The sequence below is a fragment of the Ranitomeya imitator genome, chromosome 3 (genome assembly GCF_032444005.1).
Source record: "Ranitomeya imitator isolate aRanImi1 chromosome 3, aRanImi1.pri, whole genome shotgun sequence".
NCBI classification, from domain to species: domain Eukaryota; kingdom Metazoa; phylum Chordata; class Amphibia; order Anura; family Dendrobatidae; genus Ranitomeya; species Ranitomeya imitator.
In genome coordinates, this window is record NC_091284.1 from 100919685 (window position 1) to 100945184 (window position 25500).

Sequence of the window (25500 nt, forward strand, 5' to 3'; positions counted from 1 at the left end):
AAAAGAAAAAAAAAAAGAAAAATAAAACATCTATGGGTGCCTTCAGAATCCCAAGACACCTCCACACTGCAATGCCAAAGGTTAAAATAATGCTATGATTCAACACATATTTATGCAAAGAGTGTGAGAAGCACACAGCCACAAACTTACTGTTAGTTGTTCACTGCGGTGGGGAGAGGAATCAGAGCAAAGAGGAAAAATAAATACATTTACCCAAATGTTTCCAACCAAGGAAGTCTGGTGCTATATGAAGCCTGCTCTTTAAGGATCTGCCATTAGGCAGAGGAGCCCAGAAAAGTTACTTCTGGCAGATTGCGTTATTCGCAAACATCTCCAATCAGCCCTTAGTTCCACGTGTCTATAGACCACCTCCAGCAGCTGTAACGCCTCAGCTCACACGGGAGAGCAGTGAGATCTTTGCTTCAGATCTCTTTACATTGAATTATTTGGCAGAATATGCAATTTTAAATAAAAGTGAAGCCCACTGTATGTTTAAAACATAAGTCATAAAAACAGGTAGTTTACAGTTTTTTTTTCCTTTTCTTAGAAGTGAAAGAAAACCTTAACATGAAACAATACGATATCGAGGCATGATGCTAGAGACATGATTTCTCCAGTACCGATCAAGTAAACACAGGCTTCACATATGGGAGGGTCCAATCTTTTTATGTACGGCTATGCACATATTGGCCCAGAAATCATAAATGTGCTCAGCTGCAAGCATTTCATATGCGTCTCAAGATCGGGTGCGCGGCTGTTCCACCTGGTCTTTAGAAGTTCATTTTTACATATAGGTTTTCACCGATCCATTTCATCTAGTAGTGGTGTGGCATCCCCTGCAAGTGACATGGGCGTACTTTCAATCATGGGACTTGGTGAAGGACGAGGAGTTAAGCGTTGCTTCTGCTTCCGCCTTTCTGCTTCTTTTTCATGCAGCCACTTCTCTGCCATTTTCCCCCAGTCAATAGGTGTTTGACTGCTTGGTCTGATAGTGAGAAAACAAAGATCAAAATGATTATAGCTGTAACAATGAGAACTCTACCTTAGAACCTGCCGAAAAGTAAATATTAACTTTGTGAGCATAAACTGTTCAACCTAAAACACGACAATTATTAAAAGGGGTTATCCAACAAAAACCTGCATCGCATACCCGTAAGATAGGGTATCAGTGAGGATCTGATAACTGAGACCCCTGCTGATCCCTAGAATGGAGTCCTGTGTCTGTGGAAGTGTGCAATGTTATGGGCTGTCATGGGGCAGCAATCTAAATCTTAACTATATAGCATGTTATACAACAGCGCATTCCATTTAGAACAAGTGATTACCTATCCATAAGATACTGATGATCAGTAGATCTGTGGGGGGTCTAACCAATGGGACCAGCAGTTAGGGTACCGTCACACAGTGGCATTTTGATCGCTACGATGGCACGATTTGTGACGTTCCAGCGATCTCGCTGTGTCTGACACGCTCCTGCGATCAGGGACCCCGCTGAGAATCGTACGTCGTAGCAGATCGTTTGAAACTTTCTTTCGTCGTCTAGTGGCCCGCTGTGGCGGCATGATCGCATGGTGTAACAAAGGTGTGCACGATATTGTATACGATGTGCGCATAGTAACCAACGGCTTCTACATCGCACAAACGTCATGAAATTATCGCTCCAGCGTCGTACATTGCAAAGTGTGACCGCAGTCTACGAGGCTGGAGCGATATTGTTACGATGCTGGAGCGTCACGGATCGTGCCGTCGTAGCGATCAAAATGCCACTGTGTGACGGTACCCTTACTCCAATCACATCTCTAAGACTGAGATTGCCAAGTGCTGTACTTGGCCATCTCACTAAGACCCATAACTTATGAGACCACCGATCCCATTCAAACTCCTGTGCTTCCAATTAAAGTGTGCATGTCTATGGGGGAGGGGGGCAAAAAAAAGCTGAAGGTCAAATGACTTATCAAGCGACACTTATCTTGTGCACATGTAAAATGAACATTAGTAATTAGAACATTGTACTTACTTAGAAGACTGTTGCCTGTGTCGGGAACTTGAGCTGCTTTGGGAATGGGAGGATTGTGGGGTAGGTACTGAGGTGGGGGTAGCACTTGGTGGCAGCTGATGGTACTGTGGTGTAACAATAGGCTGACTAGGGGTGGCATAGGAATAGCTTGGGGTCATCAGAGGAGTAGCCACAGGTTGCTGAGCTGGAGTGGAGAACACCTTAAAGCAAAAGAAAAAGATATTGGTCAATAGAAAGAATAACTAGCAAATTGCCATCTCTATGAGCGATTACCAATAAAACAAAGTATTTGTGCAGGGAATATTCTGAATGCATAAGAGAGGGATTTTTGGTTCTTACCGTAAAATCTCTTTCTGGGAGCCTTCATTGGGGGACACAGGTAACCATGGGTGTATGCTGCTGTCGCTAGGAGGATGACACTATGCAAATAAAGAAAAAGTAGCTCCTCTCTGGCAGTATACACCCCCGACAGGCACCAGGCAACTCAGTTGGTGCAAAAGCAGTAGTAGGAACAAGTTACAGAAACTCAACCTATGTACCAACCCACAACAACGGCACGTTGGCCAACACGGTACAACGTAAAGGGAGGGTGCTGTGTCCCCCAATGAAGGCTCCAAGAAAGAGATTTTATGGTAAGAACCAAAAATCCCTCTCTCGCTTCATTGGGGGACACAGGTAACCATGGTACATCCAAAAGCGCCTAGGGCGGGATATTCTGCAGAAAAAGAGGAGCTAGGTCGGCCGGTGAGAAACCGCCGCCTGCAGTATCTTCCTACCCAGGCTCGCGTCCGCAGAAGCCCGAGTATGCACCTTATAGAATTTTACAAAGGTGTGAATGGATGACCACGTTGCGGCCTTGCAAACCTGCGAGGCCGAAGCTTGGTGACAAACTGCCCAGGAAGCTCCCACAGCCCGGGTAGAGTGAGCCTTCACCCCCGAAAGAGGCCGTTTGTCTTGGACACGGAATGCCTCCAGAACCGCCGAACGGATCCAACGAGCAATTGTGGACTTGGAAACGGGGAGCCCCTTTCGACGCCCTTCTGAGACGATGAACAGAGGATCGGCCTGACGAAAGGAAGCAGTTCTGGAAAGGTAAATCCGGATAGCCCTGACCACATCCAACTTGTGAAGAGATCTCTCCAAGGAATGAACCGGGTAAGGGCACAAGGAAGGGAGGACGATGTCCTCATTGATGTGAAAGGCCGAAACTACCTTTGGTAGGAAAGAAGGAACTGGTCGAAGAACCACCTTGTCCTGGTGCAGGATAAGAAAGGGAGAACGACAGGACAATGCCGCCAGCACCGACACTCTCCTAATCGAGGTGATAGCGACCAAGAAGGCCACCTTCCAAGATAGAAGTGAGAGGGAAATGTCCCGAATTGGTTCAAAAGGCGCACGCTGGAGGGCGTCTAACACGAGGTTGAGATCCCAAGGCTCGATAGGAGGATAAGGGGGAGCTATATGAGCGACCCCTTGAATAAAGGTCCTCACCTGAGGAAGGGAGGCCAGGTCTCTTTGAAAAAGGATGGACAGAGCGGAAATCTGACCCTTCAAGGTGCTCAGGGAAAGTCCCGAATCAAGACTCGCCTGAAGGAAACTGAGAAGAGATGGAAGGGAAAAAAACCATAGGAAAAAGACTTGTCCTCACACCATCGGAAAAAGGCCTTCCAACATCTATGGTAGATGCGCGAAGAGGCCGGTTTTCTCGCTTTTACATAGTCTGGATGACGCTGTGAGAAAAACGCGCGTCCTTCAGGAATGCGGCCTCAACAGCCATACCATTAAATTCAGAGACCGAGAATTCGGGTGGAAGAGAGGCCCCTGCGGAAGAAGATCTGGAAGGAGGGGGTGGGGAGAGAGAGAAATGACCTCCCGCGCAGAATGGAGGTGGATAGCGTCCACCAAGAGAGAGACTGCTTCACCTTGAAAGAGGCGAAGCGGGCGGTCCAGGGAAAGTGGGTTCCTGTCCCAGGCAGGCAGAAGGGCCAGCTGGAGGGGACGAGGGTGGAACTGAGCGTAGGTGACCGCTTCCATGGAAGTGACCATCTTCCCCAGAACCCTCATGGTGAGGCGGAGGGGCAGAGGGTTCGGGCCCTTTAGTGCTCTGACACCCCGACGAAGAGAAAGGAACTTCTCCTTGGGGAGGAAGACCTGAGCCTGAGAGGTGTTGAATTCCATGCCCAGGAACTCCAGCCGTTGGGTTGGAATCAAGGAGGACTTCTGATAGTTGATTATCCAGCCGAGGCGAATAAGAGTGTCCAGAGTAAGCTGGAGGCTCTGGCTGCAATCCCGACGAGACGAACCCTTGATCAAGAGGTCGTCGAGATATGGGATTACCAGAATCCCCTTTGAACGCAGAATGGCCATGACCGCTGCCATGACCTTCGTAAAGACCCTGGGAGCAGACGCCAAACCGAAAGGGAGAGCCGTGAACTGGTAATGATGTTCTTGGATCGCGAACCGGAGGAACCTCTGATGTTGTACGCAAATCGGGATGTGTAGATACGCATCCCGAATGTCCACGGAACACAGAAACTCTTTCGGTTCCATGGACACGACCACCGAGCATAGTGATTCCATTCTGAAGTGTCGAATCCGGAGATGGCGGTTTAACTGCTTGAGATCCAAAATTGGACAGAGAGCCGTCCTTCTTTGGAACCACGAACAAATTTGAGTAAAAACCCGAAAACCGCTCGCGATAAGGAATCGGAACTATGACTCCTGAGGCAAGGAGCGAATCGACGGCCTGGAGAAGCCCTGGGAGAAGGGAGGACTGTTTGGGAGGACGAGAGAGAAGGAAACGTCTTCCTGGGGGCAAGAAAATTCTATCTTGTAGCCTGAGGTGACGATCTCCCTGACCCAGGCGTCGTCGACTACCGATAGCCAAACTTCTGAGAACAGAAGAGGCCGGCCTCCCACCCTGGAAGGATTTCCAGGTGGGGGCGACTCGTCATTTATTAGAAAATCTGTGGCCACGAGGTCCAGACGGTTTTGAGGGGTGGCTCTTAGCTCTCCAGCGTGGGGGAGGCCTGAAGGAAGGCTTCCTCCGGTCTCCTTGTGAGGAAGAGCGTTCCTGAGTGGGGTTTCCTGAGGAGATAAAGGACCAAAAGGACTGAGGGCCCCTCTGATTGAAGGAACGCCTAGGCCTGGACTGAGGTAAGGAGGTACTCTTACCACCCGTAGCGTCCGAGATCATTTGATCCAACTGTGTGCCGAAGAGTCTAGAGCCCTGGAAGAGCAGACCAGTGAGGGATTTTTTAGAAGCAGGATCTTCGTTCCACGCTTTAAGCCAAAGAATTTGGCGAATGGCTACAATGTTACTGTTAGCCCTCGCCGAGCAAGCAGCCGCAACCAATGAGGCATTCATGAGGTATTTACCCACAAGAGAAATCTGATCCGCTAAATCAGACAGTTCCTCAGCAGGAGCAGAGGCCAAAATGTCTCTGGCGCAGGGTCTTGGCCCAGGCTGACACAGCTTTTGCTACCCATGAAGAGGCGAAACTAGGACAGAGGGAGGCTCTCGAAGCCTCAAACGCCGATTTGGATAACGCCTCGATTTGTCTGTCCGTGGGATCCTTAAGAGATGCTGCGTCTGGAATAGACAAAACCGTCTGTGAGGATAATCTAGACACAGGCGGATCTACGTTAGGAGACTCGGACCATTTGCTGACAAGGTCAGAGTGAAAAGGGTATAAAACGTCCAGCCGTTTCCTGCCAGGGAAATGTTTACCAGGGTTTCCCCAGTGTGTAGACGTAGTGTTGTCGCACTTGTGATTGGGGAAAAACTCTAGAGGGACGTTTAATCCGTTTACATGCAACGGAGACGTCCTGAGAGCTTGTCTCATCCTCCTTAAGCTCAAGCGTCTGAATAATAGCCGAAATAAGGCTATCCACCATATCCTGTGTTCCGGAAGTCTGATATGCATCTGAGTCAGACTCCGACTGAGAGGTTATGTCAGACCCGACGTCCGCCTGCGAGGAGGGGGAACGGGCAGATAGGGGTATCCCGGTGTGGTCCGGTGAACTGGAAGAGGATCTAGATAGGGTCCTTTTTCTGTCTCTTTTGTCAAGTCTTCCTCTGTGAGGGTCTTGGACAGGTGCGAGCGAATCGCCGTGTGAGGCGTTCGTGGCACTGGTGGCATTAGACAGAAGCGGAATACGTTCAAGTGCCTGGACCAGGGACTGAGACACTTTAGTCAGGTCAGACACTGATTTAGAAATTCCAACAGCCCACTCCTTGGGGGGGCCGTGCACTCATCCTGAGACCTAGGAGCTTCCTGAGGGACGGACATGATGGGCAGAACGCAGGACAGGCAGAAAGGAGAAGGCTGACCTGAAGCCAATTTTTCTTACAGTGAGCGCAGGCGTAGTGGATGACCGTAGTGGTATAGCCTGGTGCGGGGTTGGACATAGGTAGAGGTATTACCTTGTGCAGCCGGCGCGGAGACGATACTGCAGGGAGGAGTAGAGCCCGAGAGAGCAGTAGCGCAAGCCTTCCGAAAACAGCAGCAGCCGCGGGAGTCTGTGTCCCCCAGGGATCCTCGTGCCCCCACGCGATGTGATGGAGACGCAGCAGGAGGAGGAAGTCGGCCTGTGTAAGTGCGGGGACAACACGCCGGAAGTGGGCGTGTCCAAGCGCAGAAGGGAGGGAGGAACTCCCAAGAGAAAAGACGCCCCCTAGAGCGCTGGACTCCGGGAAAGGCATGCCCACAGGGCAGGACAAGGCCGCAGGGGGCGTGGCCAGCCGGGTGCCGAAAAAGGACGCCAAAGAAAATGGAGCACGCCAGGAAAATGGGCGCAAATTTTGAAAGAGTAGAAGGGGGGATAACGAAAGATGCCTGCCGCGCTAGTGGCCGAAAGGACAAGATCGGCTCTGACTGGAGCGGCGCAAGTTTAACAGGTGCCGTCATCCTGAGCTGCCCACTAAATGACATAGCAAGCAGAGGTGAGCCCTCCTGAGAGATCGATGGGGGGTGGGTTACTGGGCTCTGCACGTGTTGATTAAAGATCCCCGACATGAGGACGAGGAACGCATCAGGAGCCCTTGTTCGTGGAGAGGGTCCTGGGAATGAAGTCCTCCTTCCTGCGCCATGAACTCCGGTGCAGAAGAAGGCGTCAACCCCTAAACAGGGGGAGAAGGCCACAGTCTTCCTCTTAGCCCACTCCGAGGAGAGGGATGGGGGGGGAAAAGGGCAAGGACTGGCCACCGATAGCGAGACATGAACACCCCAGGGTGACATGAGTCGAAGTCCTGCCCAGCGGATCCGAGAGGGTGCGATGTGGGTGAAACCACACTGCGCTCTCGGTCGCTTACTGTGGGGAATCAGGGTGAGAGAACTGCACCCTGTAACCACAAGAGAAGCATCTGAAATAAAAAAGGGAAAGGATTAATACACACACACAAATCCTGAAAGAAAAAACCAGAGCGGATCTGGTGTCTGTCGGGGGGTGTATACTGCCGGGGAGGAGCTGCTACTTCTTTATTTGCATAGTGTCAGCCTCCTAGCGACAGCAGCATACACCCATGGTTACCCGTGTCCCCCAATGAAGCGAGAAAGAAATGCAATTTCAAAAGCACCCTAACATCACCAATAAATGGTTTGCACAGCGCTGAACAATATGGGATTGGAGAGAGTGCAACACTTGGCGCCCCCCACCAATCCACACCTGCAGCGGCTGGATATAAACTATGTACAGGGCAGAACACAACAAGCGCCCCTATGCTATATACAGGCATGCTAAGTAATGTGCCTGGTCTCCTATTCACATAAATGGGAGCTGATCTGCATTACTCGGCAGTGGCCACTAAGCGATGCGCAGGGCTGTGGTGTTATGCCTGGTACGCGGATTATATCCGGCCTCTGCAGGTGCGGATTTGTGAGAGTCAGACACTTGGCACTCCCACCAATCTCATATTAATGACTTTCCGATAAACGGGTCATCAATTGTTCAGACCTGAACAAACCCTTTAAATTTAGACTAATAAACACACAAAATGTCATGAATTATGGTAAATTTCCAAATGTGTGAATTAAGCTTAAAGAATACTTGCCACTAGGTCAACTATGGCCAATTTTTACTCTGATTTTACCTCTGCTGTTTGTCTGAGAAGATACTTACATGATAGGCACTGCTCCCACCGCCGCTGCCCCCACCATAACCATACTGACTGGATGCCCACTGAGCAGGGGTGGCATTGGGGTTTTGCCCATGTTGTCCAGTGACTGCAGCAATTGCATTGAACATCTGTGAAGTCATGTTCTGTGGCAGGGCATTGACAGCACGAGTGAGATCTGCAAAGAGGAGGAAAACATTTATGATTATTATTATTAATGGAAAAAAACAAACATCCAACCAAAAAAAATAAAGGCACTTGCCTGCAAGATTAATATTAGCGGGAGTGGCACTCATGGAAGCCGGAGTCCTTGTTCTGCTGCTGCTGCTCGGTGTGATACCTGATGAGTGAAGTGATGTATAGTCATGCATGCTCACCTCGTTTGGTTTGAATAAAGTTGGCACATTAGACACATGACGAAATTGCCTTATTAATACATCATAAAAAGTGCATAGACTTTACCTGGTACAGGATCCTGATAGTGGTCTTTAAACCACCTGAACAGTCCATTGACAGTGGGGAATACATGTCCCCGATATCTGAAGCCTTCAGGTGTTACTGTGACATATTCCACCCTAAGCCAAAAAAAAAAAAAAGTAAATGTATTATGGCTGTATTTCTGATGAATCAAATAAGTTTCTCTGCGCAGTAGTTGAATAGTTAGCTGAACTCTTACCTTGGTTTCGCTCGAGGCTGATACCCCAGTAAAAATTTCCCAGGAAGCTCTTTACTGGCAGATATGTAATATGGAATGAATGTAGGTTTTTCCTTCTTTGTTTTTATTAAAATCTCTTCCAGTTTCTGTTCACATACAAAAAGAGAAAGTGACTTTGAGAACATAACAGAACATAATTATTTAAAAAGGTTATTTCAAACCCCCGAGCCAAAAAAAACTAATACAACTGATCCCCCTTATCCATGAGACAAGAGGGGGGGGGGGGATCCGACTGCTGGTTCCGCACAGGAATCCAAAGAGCAGGGTTTTCAAACCCCAAGAATGGGGTGCTGTTATCTGATCCTGTTTGGAGCAGACGTGTGCGTACATGGCCTTCGCTCTAATTATTGTCAAGGGCTAGTGGAGCACTGCACTTGGCAGTCCCATAACCAACAAATGGAGAGAGGCCAGGCACGCGCACAATCCTGTTCTTATGGGTTTCTAAAAGCCCTGATCTTGCAGTCAGTTAGGGTCTTTTATTTGGACAGATTCCAGCAATCAGCACATTATTCTTTATCCCATGAATAAGGAATCTTTTATTATCAATAAAAGAACCCTTAAGGACAGAAATTTTAAGTTTCCAGTCTCGTTGGAAGCTCATTAGGTCCTACATACATTACACTTACCTTCTTGTCTCCACAATTACAGTCCTGGTAGTACTTGTGGTTGATTAGATCTCTTGCAAAAGAAGCCATCGGTTGGACAAATCGAGCAATTATTTCATCCAAGTCCTCAAACTCCTACACAAAACAGCATAAAATAAAGAACAAACAATTTAGCTACAATGTAAAGAGATATTTTGAATGAATAAAAGTCTTGTCTGCTCACATAGAGGATCTCTCCATAGGATGGCTCATTAATCTCAAATAGGTGGGGTATAACCCTTGGCACCCTCACAGATCAGCAGATATTGGCTCTGGCACCGGCTAGCTGTATATGTAGAACAGAGCAGCACTGCATGGCTCTGTTCAATGTGTAGTGGCTGAGCCAAACAAGGAAAATAGAAGCTGTTCTGCAGGTTCTGGCAGTGGCTGCTACACATTGAACAGAGCCACACAGTACACAGGTTATACTGTAAATATCTGATAGGATAAGGTGCCATTGCCGTTACCCTCACCTATCAAACATTTTTTTTTTTTAACATACCAAGTAGACATGATATCAATGTCTTTATAAAGCAACCCCTCTAAAATTAGTAGAAAATGTGACAGACACCGAAATCACACAATGTTACATTCTAGAACTAGTCCAGCGTACCTCCGTGTTAATCCAGAGCGTGGAGCCCAAACTAAAGGCATTTTCTTTCCCCTCCTCTCGTACGTCCACATGTTGGTAGATTCCTTCGCAGACCTTCCAGGTGACAGTTAGATGATTTTCTCCTTTACTGCTTGGTCGGATGATGACATCTCCCTGATCCATTGTCTCCATCATCTTCTCAGCTTGCTTGAAGTTTATATTGTGGAAAGATGGATGTGCAATGACTCGTTTGATGTAAGCTGCAGGTAAGAAAAATAAAAAAAGGAGGGGGTAATTATTAAAAAAAATTATTTTTTTAATTTATTCCCCACTAACTGAGCATGCCCCCATTTCCCTTTTGGTTTGGTTAGAGCGAGCATTGTTAGTAGAGAAAGCTCAGACCAGCTCTGTCAATCTCCAGTGAGTGAGGAGGGCAAAACGATGCGCTGAGCCTCGTGGCCATGCCAAAGGTGCACGAAACAGAACGGGTTAAATTTCTGCAGAATGGAAGCAGCGATTATCAAACATAAGGGTGCGATTTATTTATTTTATTAGGTGCTATATTTTTTTTATACAAGTCTGTGTATTTAGTTTATACAATCAGCTTGAGCTGAAACACTCCATTTAAAGGGAACCTGTCACCCCGAAAATCGCAGGTGAGGTAAGCCCACCGGCATCAGGGGCTTATCTGCAGCATTCTGTAATGCTGTAGATAAGCCCCCGATATTACCTGAAAAAGGAGAAAAAGACGTTAGATTATACTCACCTAGGGGCGGTCCCGCTGCTGGTCAGGTCGGATGGGCGTCTCCGGTCCGCTGCGGCGCCTCCCATCTTCATTACAAGACGTCCTCTTCTGATCTTCAGCCACGGCTCCGGCGCAGGCGTACTTTGCTCTGCCCTCTTGAGGGCAGAAGCTAGTACTGCAGTGCGCAGGCGTCGGAAAGGTCAGAGGCCCGGCGCCTGCATACTGCAGTACTTTGTCTGCCCTCAACAGGCCAGAGCAAAGTACGCCTGCGCCGGAGCCGTGGCTGAAGATCAGAAGAGGACGTCTTGTAATGAAGATGAGAGGCGCCGCAGCGGACCGGAGACGCCCATCCGACCTGACCAGCAGCGGGACCGCCCCTGGTTGAGTATAATCTAACGTCTTTTTCTCCTTTTTCAGGTAATATCGGGGGGCTTATCTACAGCATTACAGAATGCTGTAGATAAGCCCCTGATGCCGGTGGGCTTATCTCACCCGCGATTTTCGGGGTGACAGGTTCCCTTTAAGTGCAGCTAAAAAAGACTTACTTGTACGCTGCTGTTTCTTTTTCAGCTCTTCCTCTTGTTTTAAATGTGTAGCTTCCGTGTCGAAGTCATAATAAGTGTCCTTAGGCAACTTCCACTCATTGTTTTTGTCCATAAGATCGGATGTACGGCAAGTCATGTCCACGCTGAACTTCTCAATGTTGATCTTCATTATTCGACAATGGACAGTCATTCCCACCTACAACAGAGAAAAAGCCACTAGTCATGCGATCACTAACAATCAGGTGTTAGCGGCTACATAAAACCCGTGAACATGCATACCTTCACTCGTTCTTCAGGCCGCTTCACTACTTTATCGCTGATGAATTTGGTGGGAATGAAACCAGTTACACCATTGTCCAGCCTGTTTTTAACACCAATTGCTTGACCAGGACAGGAGCCACTGTCAAAATGATTCCATACCTGCGGCATAGATTAATCAACTGGTTATCGCATAAAATATCAGCTGGGTTTGACTTCGCAAATGAACTTTATCTACCTCACTGAGCTCTGGAAAGTTATCTTGCTGACAGAATGGACACTGCCAAAGACCTGTCTCGTCGTTCCTGATGGCCTGATCATAACTTTCTCCTTGGGGTCGTCTGTGTGCAATTCCAATTACATTGCAGGTGATAAGTTTACCTGAAAAGAAAATGGTGACAACTTACTGCGATGTTTAACATAGATGGTTAATGTGGAGGAAAATGCAGAATAACATGCATCAATACCACAGCAGTAGCGTAAAACAGATCTCTACATGTATCAAAAGTTTTATTAACTTAAACAGGGCCATTCTGGGGATGATCAACTTGGGAGGGAGTTTAGGAAATGAAGGAGAGAGCCATCATCAGCCAAGAAGTTTGTATAGGAACTACTAGTTCCATATAAAATAACTTGTAAGGTATTTTTAGCCCCTTAAAAACCATGCGCATGTCAACAGAGTTGGATAATTAACAAAAAAAAATGCCTGTATGGCATGTTCCCAGCATTTAAAAAAAGTGACATCAGTAAAGAGGCATTAGAACTCGCAGAAGAGTGATTCGAGGAGTAAATGCAGCTATTTTAACGTTTTGACATGTTGTTTTGCAAGCTGAATCTATGTAATCACCTATGTAGAAAGTCTCTGGCGTTTCTCTAGTCAGCATGTTGAATACTTCTTCTGGGTTGGGTGACCGGTATGGAGTCCTAAGGTCTTTGTATCTGCAGCTGAGCTCTGCACGAATATCATACAATGTAATATGTTTGTCTCCATAACCCTGTAAAGAAATAAGATAAGCAATGAGACAATGTCAAGAATTAAGTCCGGCACATACCAGATCGATTGTGGAAATAGACGTTAGCTTTATTCAATTGGTGCAGCAAATTTAAAGCCAGAATTCTATGCGCCCCTATAGATGCGTGCCAAGCATCCAGTTCTTTATAGTGTGAAAAGAAGCTGATTAACAATAAACTTTTAGATCATATTCACACAAGTACATAAAAAAATCATTTGCGTTTGATGCAGAAAACTCAAGATGATTTAATTCTCATTAGTCATATGTGTGCCATCCGTTTTTATACAGCTCCAGTTATTAAAAATGTGTAAGACTACAATTTTCAATGTTAAAGAATTGCAATGGATCTGTAAAAATTGGATGCTATATGATGGCTCCGTATGGAATCCGTTTAATTTTTGTACACCCATAGACTTGAATAGGAGAGTCTCATCCGACCCATTGAAGAAACTAGTAGTAGATGTAATTTTTTTTCATGCACAGATTTTGTAAAAAAAACAAACCTAAAATAACTATTTTCTTGTGGGAAATATTTCCAAGTCAATTATATAGATCGGCCCTAGGCATACCTGTAATTTCAATCAAGAGACAAAACTCGCACCCTTCAAGTTGTCTTTCAGAGCCTATTTAACACTGCAGTGAGCCATCAGCCATCGTTTTTTCCCCGACAGCACTGGACCGAAAATACAGTCATGTGAACTTAGCTTTAACGCAAGTTTCACTGCAAATTTGACACTTTGAATTGGAAAGGGTGAAATCCATTGAACTATTCGCAGCTGAAATTGACATGATGCAGAAGTCAGAACACTTAGATGTGTATAAAGCAAACCTGTCTCTCAAGCTCCTCGGCAAACGCATCCAGATCTAAATCTTTTAATCTTTCAGGATTTTCTAGAATCTCCTCTAGCGCTCCAGCAGGGTTGGCATCTTCGGCAGACTCATCATATTCTAAGGCATCTACTGCCATCTTACGAGCCCACTCATAAGTTTCTGGATGCACCCGTGAACCATCAAGGACTTCAATGTAGGAATCCGTACTAAACATATAAAAATTAAAGTTGAAAATTATGGAGATTTGTGCACAGATGTATCCAGTGCATCGCAAAGTCAACATCAAACTAAAAACTTGAGCGCGACGAATCATTAGACAACCCTGGCACAAAAGCATCACTAAAAAGCTTCGGCAAGTATCCAGAACTGCAGAACAGCATTAGAAGAAAATGCATTCACAAGATGATTTCACTGCACTCAAGCAAGCAACACTCGCATTCAAATAAACAGGCCTACTTCACAACCTTTGTATCTTCCCTATCTCACAACCTCAAACAGTTGTTCAACACTTTTAACTCCCTCCTCCGCCCACCACTGCCCCCTCCAACTTCCCTAATTATTGCCAAGGGCTTTGCCACGCACTCCAAAAATAAGAAAGACCAAACAAGGAAAGTCTTTATTGTCCGACCCCCACAACCCCTTTGTATGTCAGACCAATGCCCTAACCCCATAACTTCCCTCTCCAAAAGTCACTGAAGGACAGCTTGCTCATCTTCTCTCCAAATCACACCTCAGCACTTGTGCACTTGACCCCATCCCATCTCCTCCCCAACCTCACCACCACACTAATCCCATCCCTAACACATCTCTTCAATCTATCACTAAATTCTGGTACCTTCCCCTCCGCTTTCAACCATGTCACAATCACACCTATCCTCAAAAAGCCATCCCTTGACCCAAGCGCTATGTCCAGCTATCACTCCATATCTTTGCTCCCTTTTGCATCCAAACTCCTTGAGCAGCACGTCCATGCTGAACTTTCCTCTCACCTTGCATCTAACCCTCTCTTCAACAATCTACAATCTGGCTTCCGTCCCCACCACTCCACGGAGACTGCCCTGACCAAACTTACAGCCTAAGCTAACAGACAATTCTCTATACTTCTCCTTCTAGACCTGTGCTCTGCCTTCGACACAGTTGACCACTGCCTCCTACTACAGATTCCCTCTTCCTTTGGTGTCAAAGACCTTGCCCTATCCCGGATCTCCTCACATTTAGCGTTTCCTACTCCCATACTACCTCTTCATCTCGCCCCTCTCTGTAGGTGTCCCTCAAGGCTCTGTCCTAGGACCCCTTCTCTTCTCAATCTATACCCTTGGCCTGAGACAACTCAAAGTCCTATGGCTTCCAGTACAATCTATATGCCGATGACACTCAGATCTACCTCTCTGGCCCAGATGTCACCTCTCTGCGCTCCAGAATCCCAGAGTGTCTATCAGCCATATCCTCCTCCTTCCCCTCTCGCTTCCTCAAACCCAATGTGGACAAATCTGAACTAATTATCTTTCCTCCATCCCGCACACTTTCCCTACCTGATATATCCATCACAATAAATTAAATCACACTTTTCCCTGTCCTGGTAATCTGTTGCATCAGAGTAACCCTTGATTCTGCCCTGTCCTTTAAACCGCACATTCAAGCTTTCGCCACCTCCAGCTCAAAAATATTTCCAGAATCCGTCCTTTCCTCAAGCCTCACTCCACCAAAATGCTTATGCGTGCTCTAATCATCTCCCGCCTCAACTACTGCAACGTCCTCCTCTGTGGCCTACCTTCTAACACTCTCGCACCCCTCCAGTCCGTCCTGAACTCTGCTGCCTGACTAATCTCTGTCCTCGCTACACTCGTGCTTCCCCTCTTTGCAAATCTCTTCACTGGCTCCCAATTTCACAGCATATCCAGTTTAAACTACTAACACTGACCTACAAAGTCATCCATAACCTTTCTCCTCCGTATATTTCCGAGCTAATCTCCCGAATATCCCCATCCTCTGGAATTCTGTGCCGGTTATCCACCACACTTGGATCCTTCAAACGGAACCTGAAAACCCATCTCTTCAAAGAAGCTTACAGCCTGTAATGACCACACGGCCTCCTTAACACCATCAGAGCTACTGCAACCCCCCAACCTACTGTCCCCTTCCCTCTGTATCAGTCTGTCATTGTTAAGTTTGTTTACTGTAAGCGATATTTGTATTTTGATGTAACCCTGTCTAATGTACAGCACAATGGAATTAGAAGAAAGGAAAAGGGAATATCCAGCACGTCCATCCAGTGTAAGTAAAATATCCAATATTTATTGAAGCATTTTAAAAAACAATATTAAAAAAGATATGCTTACAGATGCATATCTCGGCGTGTCAAGCTTCTAACTTTTCCTCTCCCCCCTCCTCTTTTCTTGAATGCACAATGGAATTAATGGTGGTATATAAATAAATAAAAACTAACCTGTCACCGAGAGAATTTGTGTCTATCTTAATGAAACCAGCACAGTTTATGAAAACTTTGGGACCCATGTGACACATAGTAACCAGCTGAGTGCGATTTTCCAACCGTGTATTATTCTGCTTAAGGATCTGAAAGGCACCAAGACAAAGATTAGTTTAATGGCAGCTATAAAAATGGACAATACGATTTTTCCAAACAATATTTGACAGCGAACAGCATACTTGCCTTAAGCAGATGAGTGCCTTTACGAGGTCCAAGTCCGCAGACATATTGAATAAGTGATTGTGTGTATGGATGAGCAATAGCCCTATTGACATCCACTCCCACCTCATTTACTCGGTTGATAAATTCGCAATACAGTGCATTAAGCAATTCCTCTTTCACTGCGTGATCCTACAGGAGAATCCAAATATAAAACATTAGAAGATGGATTTAGGCAGAGTAAGCCGTGAAAAATATAACTGATAGCTTACTTGTAATGGATGCAATTTCAGACACAAGATATCTTCATCACTGCTGCACACTTGAGAAAACTCAATCAAGGGGTCTTGGATTCGTCGCGCAATGGACACAGCCTGGCGTAAAACTGGAGGGTAATCTCTAAAGTCACTCTGTAAAACAAATAGATACTGTCTAAGAGATCAGATATGAAAAATATTAAGTATAAAACAATGCACAAGTTAAGCTACGTTCACATTTGCGTTGTTGGGCACAGCGTCGGCAACGCAACAAACAACGCATGTACACAACGCAGCGTTTTGCGACGCATGCATTGTCATAAGATCCTATAAATCAGGAATTTCGGCGCAGGGAAAACGCTACAAGTAGCATCATCTGCAACCTGTCTTGTGCGTCTATATGACGCATGCGTCGTAAAACGCAGTACAACGCATACCGGCGCATGTCCATGCGCCCCCCATGTTAAAGACAGGAGCACATGACACATGCGTCGACGACGCTGCGCCCAACAACGCAAATGTGAGCGTAGCCTTAAAGGAACCGGTCATTAGATAATTTCTGCCACAACCACGCAGCCAGGTACATCTGTCTGTGAAATGCTGCAGTGATCGGCTTCTCTACACACTGTTTATTCAATAGTACACGAGAGAGATCTGTTAAATGAACTGGTACAGTGAAGGAGAAGCTGACCGTGGGCCTTACCAGACTAGTCAGGACTCTCGCTATAGCCCCCAGCCGGCATCTAGAACTTGTTTTCTCTGAAATACTGCAGCGTTTCACAGAAAGACATGCATGGTTGCAGTCACTCAGCATGCAGTTACTTTCAAAGATAAGCTAAGGACTCAAGGGTAACTGGAAATATTTGGACAGACCATTACAATTACTAACTTAAAAAGGTTGTTCACTACTTTTGATTGATGACCTATTCCTATGATGGACACTTGCCGATCAGACATAGTTGACCTAACACCCGGCAACCCCGATGAACATCTGTTATTGGTGTTGGCGGCTACCAGTACTCAATTGAGGAGCTGGCCATCTTGTGATCGTTGACACAGGGTACGGCACATCCGCCTCCTATTGAATTGGATTGGAGTTCTATGTGTAGGACCAAGCTTCGGCCACTATGAGAAGATGGACGGCTCCGCGAGTACTGGCAGCCGCAGACACCGATAACAGATGATCGGCGAGTGTGCCGGGTGTCGGTCCACTGCCGATCAGACATTAATGACCTATCCTAAGGATAGGTCAAACAATCAAAAGGTAGTGAACCACTTCTTTAAAGCTAAAGAATAAAGCTTTTTAGATTATAAGTTTATCAAACCCACTAAGTGTACTATTATAAACCTAGACAACCTTTAGCAGAGTTGTAACATCTTACCTCGGATTTTTTGCTGTTCATATACAGAACTGCCAATTCATTGTCCACCATTTCCACCCCAATAGATGACATTTGTTGGCCTTGCTCAAGATCATGAACAATGCGTTTGACATCCTCAACCATCATTTGTGCATCTCTGAAATGGAGAAAACACCAGACATAAAAGAACATGGATGAAATGTATTCACTTTTCAGAGCTTGGTAAAAAAAAGCAAAAAAAAAAAAAAGTTACGAATGTGCAATTGTTAGTCTGTGAGAAACTGATAAGGGTCCCACCTAACAATCCTGAAAATAAATAAATGTGCATCCAAAACTGATCTACAGAGCACTTCATCAAGATGAATGAATAAAAAAAAGAGTAGTGATCTCACCTTTTCAGTATTATTTACTCAAATTCAATTTAAAATGCTCAGACAAAAAAAAAAACAACAACTGATGTATAGGTTTTACAAGACCATAAATATCCTTCCGCCTTTCCTGTTTGTTCATCAACTTAACCAGAACCCTGAACCAAAGGCAGTATGGATCAGCCAGGCTCCATCAGAGATTTGGAGCCGTTCTGCAGTACCTGGCAGTGAGCACTATGCAGTGAACGGAGCGTGTTGTTCAGCTGCATTCAAAGCTCATATCGAGCCACCACTAGAAAAACAGCCGATTGGTGGGGGGTGCTGGGTGTCAGGATCAGGTCCCCACCAATAGCATATTGTATTCGTTATGATATATCCAGACAACAGTTTTAAGTCCTTTCATGCTGAATTTAACTGAAAATCATATTCCATAGAACAAACATGTAATTATATTACTGAAATATGGATCTACTTAGCATATGAAAAGAATCTGCAAACACTATGGGAGGACTTGTATTGTTCTTGTATTTATGTTGAATAGATATACCGTATATACTCGAGTATAAGCCGACCCCCCTAATTTTGCCACAAAAAACTGGGAAAACTTAATGACTCAAGTATAAGCCTAGGGTGGGAAATGCAGCAGCTACCGGTAAATGTCAAAAGTAAAAATAGATACCAATAAAAGTAAAACTAATTGAGACATCAGTAGGTTAAGTGTGTTTGAATATCCATATTGAATCAGGAGCCCCATATAATGCTCCATAAAGTTTATGATGGGCCTCATAAGATGCTCCATATTAAAATATGCCCCATATAATCCTGCATAAAGGTTAATAATGGCCCCATAAGATGCTCCATAGACACATTTGCCCAATATAATGCTGCACAAATGTTGATTATGGCCCCATAAGATGCTTCATAAAGATATTTGCCCCATATAGTGCTGCACAAACGTTGATCATGGCCCCGTAGAGACACTTGCTCCATATAGTGCTGCACAAGCGTTATGGCCCCATATAGTGCTGCACAAACGTTATGGCCCCATACAGACACTTGCCCCATATAGTGCTGCATAAACGTTATGGCCCCATACACACTCTTGCCCCATATGGTGCTGCACAAAAGTTTTGGCCCCATATAGTGCTGCACAAACGTTATGGCCCCATACAGTGCTACACAAACGTTATGGCCCCATACAGTGCTACACAAACGTTATGGCCCCATACAGTGCTGCACAAACGTTATGGCCCCATAGATGCTCCATACAGACACTAGCCCAATTTGCTGTTGTGACTATTGCGCAGCGCTCCCCTCCCAGTTATACTCACCTGCTCCTGGTGCAGTCCCTGCACGTCTGTTCCCTGGCGCCTCTATGGGAGGTGGAACCGCATATTCATTACTGTAATGAGCGGTACCATGTGACCACTCAGTACAGGAAGAAGCTGTCAGCGCCGGGGAAAAGACGTGCAGGAACCGCACCAGGAACAGGTGAGTATAATTAGACAGCCCCCGCTCCTCCTCCCCTGTCGACCCCTGGGTATGACTCGAATATAAGCTGAGAGGGGGACTTTCAGCCCCCAAAAATGGGCTGAAAATCTCGGCTTATACTCGAGTATATACGGTAATAGATAAGGTAGAGATAAACGTGAGATATGTACAATACCCAGATGAACACAGGAGGTGTTTTGTAAGTAGCAAATTAAAGAACATACCTATTCTCACCAGATATAGCAACCACATGAGGTTTCTTGCTTTGTAGAAACTTTTTTAGTGTTTCCATATCCTGAGTCTATGAAAAGCAAAGGAAAATGTCAATGTTTAACTTTATTAGTAAATATACGCAAGTAAATTGCACAATGATATAAGAAATAAATCACATAGAACAGACCTTCCTCTCTCTTTCCTCTTCTCTCCAAGCATTCTTTCTTTTAGTAAAGTATGGTAAGCGCAGAAAGTCTGTCACTTCACCCTCACCATTGATCAAAGAACAAAACACGGGATGATCTCTATAAAAAAAATAAAATCGTAATATGCATCAATATGTGGTACGGCTCAGTCATTCAAGGGATGAGAAGTGTAATATATAGGAGTATGGAAAGTATCCAGATGAATACTGCAATGTGCCAATGGACCAGCCATATGCCAAAAGCATGGTACATGGTTTACATCTGAAGTTGGTATATGGTTTACATCTGGAGTATGATGAAAAAGAGTTGCCAAATTGGCAGTACCAGACTCACCTGGCAGAGGAGAAGGCAATGCCGAGTACACGAATTCCTTTGCCTTGGTTGTCCTCCATGAAGTCATCATCTTCTTCTACTTGTTGGTCAGGACGGTAAGGCGCCACCTTCAGGCAGTTGTACAATTTACGGCTACAAGACTTTAAAAGCAATAAAGATAAATTCACTCTATTCTCTTTTCTGTACAGTTTTCATCAATTTTTCAATCCATCATTCAAGACTGATGTGCAAACATCAGCATTTTGAAATTACTTGTCACCTATAAATATCAATTATCAAGGGACGAAAAAGAAAAAAAAAATGAACACAACAAAGGTTATGATATTTTACAAATGCAATATAAAGATGAATTCGCTTAAAGCCATCGCTGATGCAACTTGTCAGTTTTTCTCACAGCAGCAGACTTCAGCCTTCACGCTACAATATAGGTCTCACCTTTATAACAAATTCTTTAGCCTCTAGTATAAGTTTGTTCTTCAACTCTTTGCCCATCTGGGGGTACAGGAATTGTTTTAAGGCCCGTTCAATAGCCAATGTTCTCTGCCTGTTCCATTCTTGTACTTGGTGACTGAACTCGTCTCGATAATAGAACTGCTTGATCTCTTCAAAGTAAGTCTGCTCATTGCCAAATCTAGAAGGGAAAAAAGCATGATTAAAAATCCTGCATGTTGCAGAAATTAGAGAGTATGTTTACAAGTTAATGATTATTCCACAGCAAAAATCAAAGGCAAACTAACTCCTGCCACATATTTGCAAATGCATCTTCATAAGAATTAGTCCCACAATACAATCAGAGTTTTATCAGCAGGAGATTATCACTGCAGGACTAGGTGTCTTATGCCAGGCAGTCCAGCTTTACTTGTGTAAGCCCACCCCCCATCACTGATTGACAGCTTGCCAACAATATGCACAAGAAGCAGCCAATCAAGGTTATGGGCGGGGTTATACAGAGCTCAGCATTTACCACGGCTACATGCGAGAAAACAGGGATTCTATCAAAACTGCACCAAGTAGTCCAATAAGTGATACATCACTGGAATCCGACTCTGTCCCTACATAATGCTGCTCTCAGATTCCACGGCAAAATCTGCTGACAGATTAACTTTAAAAAGAATTTTACTTATTAATAAAGCTCTAAATTTTACAGTTTCATTGGAATCATCACTTACCCTTCAACATCCTTCATATCAATAGAGATCTCAATGGTAATCAGCCCTTCGTCTTCTGCAATGCACATCTTAAGAAACTGCTCGTCCCTAAGCTCTTTCACAGGCTTGTTCTTCAGGTATTTAAACCCATATGCAAAATGGGCTTCGTCTATTTCCTAAAAGTACAGAAAAGGGTTATCATAATTCATCAGTTTATGTATCGTTTTTGATTGTTATGGTTATATTAAGAAAAAGATTACCGGAAAAAAAGCCTCACTGGCAAATCATAAAAGTGAAATAAATATATTAAAATGTACACAAACATTTACCTTCCGGCCCTTCTTGGTAGGAACAATGTTTATCTTGCCCCTTTCCTGGAAGGTCTGCCTAAGAACCTGCCTGACCAATGGTTCTCTAGCAATCTGCAGAGCGACCATGTACCGGGCTCCTTCCAGCACGGCCTCGGGTGTGGTGAACTGACTGTAAAATAAAAAATACATGTAAAAAACAAACAAAATCAACTCAAGTATTTGTTAAATAAAATGGTCACTGCCAAGAGAGCACATCTTCACAAAATGCAGATTGCTTCAAGCTTATTCTAGCTTATAACAGGAGAACAGCATGCCTGATCACAGACGTAAGCGCCGAATATTAAGAGGAAAAATGGAGAAGTGAACCACTCATTTACCTGCACACATAATCTTTAGCAAGTTCCAAAGGTTCAGCAGGAAACTGCTCAGTCTCGTGACGCTGGTAACTGTCTCGCAAGTTCTCACCAAACTGCTCTGGTGTCAACCCAAACTTCTTTGCCAAGCCATCTAAAAAAAGCATGAAGACATGAGACTATATACTATAGCCTGCAGTCTATAGACTGAACGTCATCAACGTTAAGCAATGAGGCACAATGAGACTCAAGCCGCTGATTTCAGTGATTAGCTGCAACAGTCATCTATTGGCTAGATCAATGTTCCCCAAATCTGATCCTCAGGAGCCATCGATGGGTCAGGTTTTGAGGATTTCCTTACTACTGCACAGGTGATGGAATTCTTGCCTGTACAGGTGATGCAATAATTAGGAAATCTTGAAGACATGTTCTGTAGGTTGCTCTTAAGGGCTGCAGTTGGTGAACACTGAACTAGAGCATTCACGTGTTGTACACTACATCGACACTGGACCACTAGTAGGATAATGAAGCAGAATGTATTGTTGATGCAACTGATGAATAAGTGGAGCCACTTACCCAGACCAGCACTCTGGCAGATAGAATACATATCCCTACGAGAAGCCTGCTTCAGCTCTGGACCTTTATGCTCCTCATCTTGTTCAGCTGCTTCTGCTCCTAGAATGTAATGGAAAATAGTAGTTCACAAACCCACCATCCATCCCCAGAAAAGAAGAAGAAAAAAAAATGATATAGGAAGTCACAAACCTTCCTCCTCCCCCTCCTCAGGAATACGCTTCAATTTTTTCTGGCTGGACTTGGATGCATTCTGCATTTTCGGAATATCTCTTCCATAGTACAGCAAAAAGTGATTATATACATCCCTCAGTTCATCCATTGACCGGACATCTTTTAGCCTTTATAAAAAAGTGTAGTGAATTTACTCAAATTAATTCAGAAATAATCCATTAAAGTTGCATAAATTATGTTTAAAGAGTTACAATTTCAACCTATTACATAAAGCAATAGCACAGAAGAAAATATGCAACTTTATAGTCGATTTTATAAAAGAGTAATTTGCTTTTCTTTCACTCAATTTATGGGTAAATTGTCCTGTGTGAATACAAATTTCTCAAGTGTTTCATGGGGGTGGGGTGGGGGTGGGGGTGGGGGTGGGGTCTCAGGAGGTGGTAAATGTACGCTGCTGCCACCAGGAGACTGACAACAAGAATGACATCCTCAAGAAATAAAAAGTCAGTTCCTCCCCAACAGGCTACACCCGCCTACTGGAATTAAATTATTAAGGGGGTTATCCACTACTAGGCTACTAGGACATCCCCTTCAATTGTTTGGCCCCGATGAAATAAAAAAAATTCAGCAAGGTAGTAGACAAGGACTGGAGGCAACCTGAAAAGGGTTTCCATAGACAAAACGCAAGGAGGTTTCATTTCCCTTTCAAGTTTATGTTGTTGCCACCTGGTCCTCCTCTCCCTATATAGATCATCCAGTGTCTAGGTTATCAAGAACCATGGCCCTTCCATTCTCCGATGCGGCATCTCTCAAGGACACCATGGCCAGACGAGTGGAATCCTTGGCCAAGTCCACACCTTTGAAGCCGCAGGCTCGGCCTGGGTAAAACACCTGCACCAAGGCATCATATCCGGAACTCCCAACGTCTGTGTTGGCAGATCTCGCAGATCAAATTGCCCAAGCAGGCAAGTATCTTTTATCCCACCACCTTGAAGCAGCCAGTTGTGCTGCTCAAAATTCAATCAACATGTTAGAGATCCGTTCAGTGCTTTGGCTCAAGTTTTGGAATGCGATATTCACATCCAATGGTCCCTCACGAGCCTTCTCTTCCAGGGCTCTCGCCTGTTCAGGGTTTTGAATGCCACAGGTGGAAAGAACACACTGCTCCTACAACCTAGATCTACTTAATCCTCATGCAACCAAAAGCCCCATCAGTTTTGCTCCTTTCATCAGTTCCTGTTTATCCACCAGGAATGCCTACCAGCCCTAAAAAAAAACAACAAAAAAAACATAAAGCCTGTCAAGTCCTGTTCTGGGATGTGTGGCTTCCCACGGTCCACAACGATTGGGTTAGGGAAATTGTTTCCTCCCAATACAAAACAGAATTCTACACTCCCCTGCCAGATTGTGCGGGACTGGATAGAACAAAAACAGACACCTTCCCTGGCTATTGATTTTTTTTTTTAAAGCCAATTCCTCTCTTCTCCAATCAGACATTATTGTTCTGGTTCCTTCTCAAGAATGCTGAACTCCTCGTGTTTTCTCCCTCTACTAACCTACCTTTGCCTGACATTGCCATCTCCGTTTGCGGTTCCACCATTACTCCAAAGCAACATGCCCGCTGCCTTGGGGTCATCCTTGATTCTGACCTTTCATTCACCCCCCACATCCGATCACTGGCTCGCTCTTCTTACCTGCATCTCAAAAACATTTCTAGAATTCGCCCTTTTCTTACTTTCAACTCTGCAAAAACTCTTACTGTTTCACTTATTCATTCTCGTCTGGACTATTGTAACTCTCTACTAATCGGCCTCCCTCTTACCAAACTCTCCCCGCTCCAATCTGTCCTGAATGCTGCAGCCAGGATCATATTCCTCACCAACCGTTACACCGATGCCTCTACCTTGTGCCAGTCATTACACTGGTTACCCATCCACTCAAGAATCCAGTACAAAACTACTACCCTCATCCACAAAGCACTCCATGGCTCAGCACCACCCTACATCTCCTCTCTGGTCTCAGTCTACCACCCTACCCGTGCCCTCCGCTCCGCTGATGACCTCAGGTTAGCATCCTCAATAATCAGAACCTCCCACTCCCGTCTCCAAGACTTTACACGTGCTGCGCCGATTCTTTGGAATGCACTACCTAGGATAATACGATTAATCCCCAATCCCCACAGTTTTAAGCGTGCCCTAAAAACTCATTTGTTCAGACTGGCCTACCGCCTCAATGCATTAACCTAACGATCCCTGTGTGGCCTATATTAAAAAAAAAAAAAATTAATTAACTGGTTCATGCAGCTTTACATGAACACCCAAGCCTTACACTATGGCTGGTCCGAATAACTATAGCAATTGTTACCATCCACCTCTCGTGTCTCCCCTTTTCCTCATAGTTTGTAAGCTTACGAGCAGGGCCCTCACTCCTCTTGGTATCTGTTTTGAACTGTATTTCTGTTATGCTGTAATGTCTATTGTATGTACAAGTCCCCTCTATAATTTGTAAAGCGCTGCGGAATATGTTGGCGCTATATAAATAAAAATTATTATTATTATTATAAGAATGTTGGTTTTATTAAAAGCTTGTT

General features: G+C 44.9%; 1 protein-coding gene across 1 annotated transcript in view; it reads right to left on the bottom strand.

Moving 5' to 3' along the window:
* Positions 1-650: 650 nt before the first annotated feature.
* Positions 651-25500, bottom strand: part of SUPT6H (SPT6 homolog, histone chaperone and transcription elongation factor) — a 66480-nt gene continuing 41630 nt past the window's right edge. The window contains exons 12-37 of the mRNA XM_069761225.1: positions 22929-23077; positions 22740-22838; positions 22188-22317; positions 21829-21979; positions 21521-21675; positions 20787-20982; positions 20352-20491; positions 20000-20117; positions 19824-19900; positions 17762-17897; positions 16395-16532; positions 16147-16314; positions 15922-16049; positions 13474-13681; positions 12479-12626; positions 11870-12012; positions 11653-11793; positions 11374-11569; positions 10105-10343; positions 9474-9587; positions 8809-8933; positions 8595-8707; positions 8395-8472; positions 8138-8310; positions 2018-2217; positions 651-985 (exon numbers count right to left, since the gene is read on the bottom strand). Of these exons, the coding sequence (XP_069617326.1) occupies positions 799-985; positions 2018-2217; positions 8138-8310; positions 8395-8472; positions 8595-8707; positions 8809-8933; positions 9474-9587; positions 10105-10343; positions 11374-11569; positions 11653-11793; positions 11870-12012; positions 12479-12626; positions 13474-13681; positions 15922-16049; positions 16147-16314; positions 16395-16532; positions 17762-17897; positions 19824-19900; positions 20000-20117; positions 20352-20491; positions 20787-20982; positions 21521-21675; positions 21829-21979; positions 22188-22317; positions 22740-22838; positions 22929-23077 (3850 nt within the window). The 3' untranslated portion in view covers positions 651-798. The remainder of the gene's footprint in view (positions 986-2017; positions 2218-8137; positions 8311-8394; positions 8473-8594; positions 8708-8808; positions 8934-9473; positions 9588-10104; positions 10344-11373; positions 11570-11652; positions 11794-11869; positions 12013-12478; positions 12627-13473; positions 13682-15921; positions 16050-16146; positions 16315-16394; positions 16533-17761; positions 17898-19823; positions 19901-19999; positions 20118-20351; positions 20492-20786; positions 20983-21520; positions 21676-21828; positions 21980-22187; positions 22318-22739; positions 22839-22928; positions 23078-25500) is intronic.